The sequence below is a fragment of the Vipera ursinii genome (assembly GCF_947247035.1).
Source record: "Vipera ursinii genome assembly, chromosome: 1".
NCBI classification, from domain to species: Eukaryota; Metazoa; Chordata; class Lepidosauria; order Squamata; family Viperidae; genus Vipera; species Vipera ursinii.
Window position 1 is genome coordinate 217141833 of NC_139512.1, and position 8463 is coordinate 217150295.

The 8463-nt window shown below is 37.2% G+C and overlaps 1 protein-coding gene across 3 annotated transcripts in view; it reads left to right on the forward strand.

Annotated features, from left to right (window-relative positions):
- The window catches only part of ODC1 (ornithine decarboxylase 1), a 9336-nt gene extending 4152 nt beyond the window's left edge, over positions 1 to 5184 (forward strand). For all 3 annotated transcript variants that reach the window (XM_083378836.1, XM_083378835.1, XM_083378837.1), the window contains exons 4-11: positions 46 to 218; positions 484 to 618; positions 714 to 795; positions 1066 to 1149; positions 1945 to 2107; positions 3252 to 3364; positions 3988 to 4202; positions 4706 to 5184. In XM_083378836.1, coding sequence (XP_083234962.1) covers positions 46 to 218; positions 484 to 618; positions 714 to 795; positions 1066 to 1149; positions 1945 to 2107; positions 3252 to 3364; positions 3988 to 4202; positions 4706 to 4847 — 1107 coding nt within the window. In that variant the 3' untranslated portion in view covers positions 4848 to 5184. The remainder of the gene's footprint in view (positions 1 to 45; positions 219 to 483; positions 619 to 713; positions 796 to 1065; positions 1150 to 1944; positions 2108 to 3251; positions 3365 to 3987; positions 4203 to 4705) is intronic.
- Positions 5185 to 8463: the final 3279 nt, after the last annotated feature.

Consider the following 8463-nt stretch of genomic DNA (forward strand, 5'->3'; position numbering starts at 1 on the left):
TGAGGTTTTATTTTTGTGCATATGAAATTAATTATTCTCTTCTAGACTGAAATACAACTGGTCCAAAGTGCTGGAGTGTCCCCGGAACGTATAATATATGCAAATCCATGCAAGCAGGTCTCACAAATTAAGCATGCTGCAAATAACGGTGTACAGATGATGACTTTTGATAGTGAAGTTGAGTTGATGAAAATTACAAGAGCCCACCCCAAAGCCAAGTAAGATATCTTTGCAAGCAAATGGTTTTCTGTCATTGGTCTTTATAGGTAACTAAAAAACAGATAAAATTACTAGTTTGTTAATTGGAGTGGAATAATGTTTTGCTCAATTTTTTTTTTAGAGAAAAAGACATGGTGCAACTTGTTTGGCAAAAAGGATTTGCTATTTTCCTTAAAATGCTTGAGAGATTTTTTTTCTTTAAAACATGCAAATGCGTATGCTTAAATTTTTAAGAGTTTTTATTAATTTTAAACTATTATTTAGGCTGGTCCTACGAATTGCAACAGATGACTCAAAAGCAGTTTGTCGCCTGAGTGTTAAATTTGGAGCCACACTAAAAAATAGCAGGTTGTTGCTTGAGCGAGCAAAAGAGCTTGACTTACATATTATTGGAGTCAGGTAAGTAAAAAAAAAAAATTAGAAAAAACGCACCTATTTCTTTCCGTTAGCTTTTTTTTAAAAATGGCTAAACTCTACCCAATTTTGCCTCCAAGTTTCCATGTTGGAAGTGGATGTACGGATCCTGAGTCTTTTGTGCAAGCCATTTCTGATGCACGTTGCGTTTTCGATATGGGGGTAAGTACAATCTAAGGACTTGTCTAATTTATTTGAGCATTAATAAGATTCTTGGGAAGTTTCTACTTCATTGTTGAATGCAAAGTATTAAAATGTAATTAATATTCTTTATGAATCAATTAGACTGATATCTTGAATTAGTTAAATATCTTGTTTAAAACAACTTTTTATAATTGCTTAGTTAACAAGTCCTTTTGGTGTTTATCGTAGTAAAAGGTAGTAAAATTGGTGCTTTAGGAACATTATTAAATTAATATTTCTGCATTTTAGGCTGAACTTGGTTTCAACATGTATTTGCTTGATATTGGTGGTGGCTTTCCTGGCTCTGAAGATGTAAAACTCAAGTTTGAAGAGGTATGACTGTTTTAAACCACATAACATGCACACATAGTTATTACTTTTGATTCACACAGAAACTTTCACAATTCTGTTCCATTGCCATCTTGATTCTGGTTTTCTTTTCAAGCATATCCAGTGTTAACAGTATATCTTTAAAATTAAAACCAGTTGTTTTATGATAAAATCAAACACTGGATTTTTATTGTATGATCTTGAATTCCTGTATTTTAAAGCAGTATTATAGCTTAAAAAGTGTTCCCGGGAATTGTCTACAGGTATTTCAATAACATTTTGTTACTAAATATCAAACTGAAAGCTTGAATTGGATAGATTAAATTAGATATTTTAATGTACTAGAATGGAACTCTGACTTTTAATGTGTCTGAGGAATTAGGATGATAAAATCATTTTTCCCATCTAATTTTATCTGACCAATCTAACATGAAAGAACATGTATAGCTGAAACAGATGCCCAAAAATATATTACAAAACTAGTTGAATCCGGAAATTTACTGTATATGAGAAAACGTTAAAAGTCATGATCAAATTGATGTGCAAACTATTATTGTTTCAACCTCTGTTCTAAACATGCATTAGTGTACTTTTCCCTAAAAAAAGAGTATAACATTTAATTTAACATCTAAGTGCCAAATTTGTTTTTTCACATATCCTGTCATTTATATTCTTTTGCAATCTCTTGGAGTAAAAGTTGAGTGGAGAAAGCTAGCTAAAATGTAAAAATACAGAAAAAACATCTTATTTACGTAAAAACTGCTTCTAATTTTTGTTTTTCTCTGATTCACTTTTAAGATAACGAATGTAATTAATCCAGCTTTGGACAAGTATTTTCCTCCTGATTCTGGGGTGAAAATTATTGCTGAACCCGGCAGATACTATGTTGCATCAGCTTTTACACTAGCTGTTAACATAATTGCGAAGAAGATTGTAATAAAGGAACAGACTGGATCTGATGGTATGTAATAATAATGTAGAATTCTTTTATAACTGGAAAAATAAGTTCCAGTTACAATTTCTAATTCTAAAATTAGAAATTTTATAGCCAAGAAGGCATAAAGAAATAAAAACTTCACCAAAACTGAGGAGCCGAGAGGAGAGAAAAGCAATCAGTTGTATTAAAGACCGGCTATTAATATTCTCTCTTTGCTACATTAGAATCAGGAAGACAATAGGGTACAGTTGTCATTTAAAGCCAGCCCAGAGTTCTCTTTATGTTTCACAATTTCTAGTTTGTAATATGAAAGCAGTTGAATTATATTTGCTGTGGAATTCACATTAATGAGAATATGTTAACCTTCACACTTAAAAAAACCTTCCTTTTGCTATTATTTAGGATTCCCCCCCCCCATTACTGTATGAAAATGTTGGTATTGCTGTCCTCCTTTCCCTATAAAGGCCTCTTGTTACTGCTTAAAAATGCAGAGTGAACCAAGAAATGGCCTATCCATTTTTCCTATCTACCTTTTTTAGTATTTAAAATAAGTAGAGGGATGGTTGGCCTAATTTGTTTTCCGACACACACACGTATTTAATAATTGTATTTTGCAGTTGTCCTTAATACGGGTCTACCATCTTTTTGTCTGTGAATGGTGAAACTTTGCATACGTGAAAAAGTTCAGGCAATCCTCGACTTAACAGCAGTTCATTCAGTGACCATTTGAAGTTAATGATAGGACTGAAAAAAGTGACTTAATGGTTTTTCACCCGTATGATCCTTACACCATCTCCATGATCATGTGATCAAAATTCAGATGCTTGGCAAACAGTTCATATTTATGATGGTTGCGGTGTCCCCAGATCATGTGATCACCTTTTGGGACCTTCTGACAAGCAAAGTCACTGGGGAAATCAGATTCACTTAACAACCATGGCAAGAAAGGTTGTAAAGTGGGGCAAAATTCACTTAACTCTCTTGCTTAGCAACAGAAATTGTTAGTTCAGTTGTGGTCGTAATTCAAGTTCTACCTGAATGCAAAGGCTAACAATACTGATTTAGTACCATGCTTGATTTTTTTTTAAGTAAATGAAAATATGGCAGAAAGTTCAGAATTGGAATTTCTACCTGTAATAAAAGTGTTCATTTTTTTTTCTCCAAATAGATGAAGAAGAATTGAATGACAAAACTCTTATGTATTATGTTAATGATGGAGTATATGGATCATTTAATTGCATCTTGTATGATCATGCACATGTTAAGCCAGTTTTGCAAAAGGTACAGAATGCATGTTTATATAACTTGTCTATAGGAATATAGCTTTAGGTAACAGGTGTTGACAGACAACTTAGTAACTCCAGATTCTGTACAGTAATGTATCCCCTTTCCAGGAAAAGGAAATGAGAAATCACTCAGGAGTACTATAATTACTGTATACATTTCTTATTTTAGCACGATGCAGTGGAAGAAGAGCAAAGTTCAAAATCCACACTAAGCAGTTTTATTTATGTTTTGTCTTGGGAGGAGGAAAGTCATAGCGGACTTACTTTCTTCCCTCAGGGTTTTTATCCCTTGGCATAATTACCAGAGAACTCAACAATGCTGTAGAACAGACATGTCAAACTCGTGACGTCTCGGGACAGCTTGAGAAGAGAGCCTGGCTGTTCTGCGGCATTGCTTGATTATTGACGTTAACGTCCATCTTTTTATCTGCCATGAGGACTAGAAAATGTTTTCTGAGCAAGTCTGCAAAGATACTACTTTCTAGTTGAATATAAATTCTCTTTGATTTGATTATTCCTTGATTTTCTGTACCTTTAACAAAGTACACTTTCGATATATTATCTTGCATTGATCTTTATGCAAATTGATGATGTGTTTTAATTTCCCCCCCCCCCCAGAAATCTAAGTTGGATGAGAGAGTCTACTCTTGTAGTATATGGGGACCAACTTGTGATGGTCTTGATCGTATTGTTGAGCGTTGTGGCCTACCAGAACTTCAGGTTGGGGACTGGATGTTGTTTGAAAACATGGGAGCCTATACTGTGGCAGCTGCTTCTACCTTCAATGGATTTCAAAGGCCAACAATACACTATGTAATGTCAAGGACAGCATGGTTAGTACTCCTGCCGTTTATGTTTTTCATTCTCTAGAAAGTGCAATGAGAGTCCCTTTAATTTTATTTGAATGTGAATAAACGTGATTTGAAAAATTGGTGAAGAGGACAGAGTTTGGGTTTTCTACAAGGTATAGTGCCCTTGTTCAGAGCTGATTTCTCACCAGGCTTCCTCCCTCTGTAGCAAAATTTTATAAGACACACACACACACACACACGTATTTAAAAATCCAAGGATTTACAAAATAAAGCTTGCAACTGAAGAGAATCTGATGACTTGGAAGAGCTGAATGACACGGGCAGAGCAATATTTAACTCAAGATCCACTGCTCAGTTTTTGTAGGGCAGCTGGAATGATGTCACCAAAATAGGCATCTGCGCCACCTTTTCATTCTTTAAATAGTTGTTGAGAGTTAGTTGGTATATTTAGAAATTATTATATCTTAATCCTTGTTAGATTTGTGCTGAACTCTTTGTTTTTCTTCCTTTCCCTCCTATGTTAGGCAGTTAATGGAACGGATAAAGAAGCAAGGTTTTCAAGCAGAAGTAGGGGACCAGGATGTCCCTTTGCCACTCTCTTGTGCCTGGGAAAGTGGAATTGAACACCATCCGGCAGCTTGTACTTCAGCAAGCATTAACGTATAGATACTGTTAGCTAATGTGCAAGTTTAGGGATGAATTTTTATAGGACTTTGGGGACCATTAACTTAATTCTTCCTAGAATTTTTAAATGTTTGGAAAGCTTAGGGTATGTGTAAATGTAACAAGATAGATAAGTAGAAGGGGAGGTCACATTTATCTGTGTGTTCCTATGGAAACTGAATATTGTTTTATATGGATTTCTATTCATTTCTCAAGTATGCTACTAAAACTGAACTTTGACTGTCAAGCAAGCATTTGTAGCTTGTATATTTGGCAGAATGGTCTGCATATATTATTGTGACCTGATTGTTTTTCAATAAAGTCTATTAAAATAATAGAACAGCAGTTCTTTTTTGTTTGTGAACTAGACTGAGTAGATGTTAAGATTCTCAGTTGTCACGCCTTTGGATTTATATAGAAAGTACTGCATACTGACTGTAAAGTTTAAGCTGAAAACTACAGTACACACAAATCGGCATCTTTTCAGGGGCTGCACTTTAACAGTATGGGATATATGCCTTAAGGATCATCTTAGCAAAACAAACCCAGAATGATTTGTACATTCCTGTTTACATTGCTTAGGAATCCTTTTCATTAAGCATAGTAGATTTTCTAAGTAATCCCTATATAGAAACAGTTGATGGATATTTTATCTTCACTATAGGTTTTGTGATTATATTTCTTCACATTTAATATATGTTTTAGCCTCTCAGTAATGAAATTATCCATGGTTACTCATTCCATACACATTTCACTGATGTAACCACTACCAAATATCACAACTTTGTCACTCAACTTTATAATCTTATTTTTCAGTGTTTTAGAACCATGTGTACGTAGCAGGGCTGGCTGAAAGGCTTTGCGGGAGCCTGGCCGGAGAGAGGGAAATAGGAAGCTCGGACAGCTGCTGCTAGCTTGGGTGCGGTGGGCGTGCATTGGGCAGAAGGAAAGAAAAGGGGAGAGGAGAAAGGGAGGAGGGGGTGGTGGTTGTTGCCTGGGAGAGACCAGGTGAAGCGGAAGAGGAGTTTGGGGTTTTATGTAATTCTTTTCCTCTGAAATAGAGGGAAAGAAAGAGAGAGAGAAAGTGGAGTTTTATTGCTTTCTTTTGCAGGGGGATATCCGGAGCGAAGGTAAGAGTGAGAAGAGGGAAAGCTTGGTGGGGTTTTAAATTCAGGTTTTAACTAGAAAGGAAGGGCATGGATTTGGCATACAAGAGACCTGGGACTACGAGTGCCGACAGAAGAGAAGGAGAGGCTGGCCACTACCGCTTCACTTGTTCAGCAACTTTGAAATCACGCTGAAGTTACAATGGCCCTGAGCATGGGGAACTTGCAACCTACTCATGTAGTTGCAGCTGTCATAGATGATATTCTATAAATTCAACCCACAGAAGCCCTCTGCCCTGCCCCTGAAAACAGCCATGAAAGGAATAATCGGAACTGGGTATGCATCATAAATACTGTGGAAAGGAAAGATGACTTCCAATCAAAATATGGCCCTGTGCCTCTAGTTTCCACTTTTTTGAAAAAGGAAAAAAAATGATAAAAGAAGGAAAACAAATATTGGGATTTATTTAAAAGGGAGAAGAACAAAAAGAGCAACAAAATACAAAGTGATTTGCACTGCATTCTCAACTGAAATGTGGTTTAATTTAATTTAATTTAATTTATTAATATTTCTATACCGCCCTTCTCCCTGAGGACTCAGGGCGGTGTACAGGGCAAGAATAAAACACAGAAATGTACAAAAATTAAAAGATAATTAAATACATGCCCGATTAAAATACAATTAATACATAATAAAAACCCAATAAAAATGATAAAAAACCCCTAGTTTGTGGCATAGTATGGATACACCTGGGACATTGCAACCAATTTTGGTCACCATATTACAAAAAAGATGTTGAGACCTTGGAAAAAGTTCAGAGAAGAGCAACTAAGATGATCCTAGGCCTGGAGACTAAAACGTGAAGAATGGCTGCAGGACTTGGGTTTGGCTAGTGACTAGTCTAGTGATGGTGAACCTTTTAGAGACCGAGTGCCCAAACTGCAACCCAAAACCCACTTATTTATCATCGGGTGCCGGGTGGGTGTGGCCCATTGGGTGGGCATGGCTGCAGTGGTAACAGCAGACGGTGGGACTAAAAAGTTCAATTCCAACTTTGCGAGATCTTCAATTGATTGATTGAACCTTTTTTTTCTTGCACACGGCGGTGGAGGCCTAAAGCGAAAAGGTTTTATAAAACCCAGCTGAAGGCCTAGGACTGGGGCAATGGCGCGTGTGCCCACAGAGGGCTCTGCGTGCCACCTTTGGCACCCGTGCCCTAGGTTCACCACCATGGGACTAGTCTAAAGAAAAAAAGAAATAGGGGTGACATGATAGCAGTATTCCAGTATTCGAGGAGCTGCCACAAAGAAGAGGGGGTCAAATTATTCTCCAAAGCACCAGAGGGCAGGACAAGAAACAACGGTTGGAAACTGATCAAAGAGAGAAGCAACCTGGAACTAAGGAGAAAGTTCCTAACAGAGGATAATTAACCAATGGAACAGCTTGCCTTCAGAAATGGTGGGTGCTCCATCACTGGAGGTTTTTAAGAAGAGACTGGACAGTCACTTGTCTGAGATGGTAGAGGTTCTCCTGCTTGAGAAGGGATCTGGACTAGAAGACCTCCAAGGTCCCTTCCAGCTCTATTCTATTCTATGTTGGGACTTATAGTTCACCTCATTTTTGTGTTCCAGTTGATTGGGTTAATTAAATTCTGGGTTAAGCATGCTGTGTGAAAAGTGCTCATGTGCGTAAATCCTGGGATAATAACTAATACATTTATTAACACATAAACTCTTGTGAATCTTGTGCTCACTAGAACTATTGGGCTTGGGGTGTGTGTGCAAAAATCTAAATGACCACAGTGTGGCAGTGGAAAACCACTTTTTGTGTGTAGTGGTTATCTGGAGTTTGGCAGCCAGGATCCATGGACATTCCATCCACTTCATCAGTTTCTAAAAAAAAAAGAGAGGGATGGAGTTCAAATCCAATAATTATGCACAGATGACTAATTGGCATCTCAAAATTATTTCAGAGATTGTTCCTGGCAAGGATCACTAAGGACTCTGTATTTCTTAAGCACTGCCTGCTTTGACAACAGGAAGAGGCCTTAAGTTGTAACTCATGGGTGTTCCAATTTAGAGGGTGTGTCTGGAAACTGCTGCTATTACAAAATGCTGCTGCTAATAAGTTAGTTGCCGTGTATTTAAAAAGCCACAGTGTGCATCAATTGCACTGAGTGCCAATTTTTCCTGGGCCTCATCTAAAGTGCTAATGGTTCTCATGAGAAACCTATAATGCTGGAAATGGTAGAAGGAAGGAGACAAGGACAACTACTTGTAAGAAGGATGGACTTAGTTGCAATGTTAATGGGTGCACCATTGGAAGCTCTTGGAGGACCAGACTGGAGACAGATCCTCCTGGAGAATATGTATGTGGTTGCTAAGAGTCCACAACTTCATGACACACAAAATCAATCCAATCAAAGCCCTTAAGATTTAGAGCTGGCCTAGCCTCAGACAGCTCAAGAGGAATCAAGAAAATTGAAGATGAAAGTCATGCTCAGGTAAAGAGA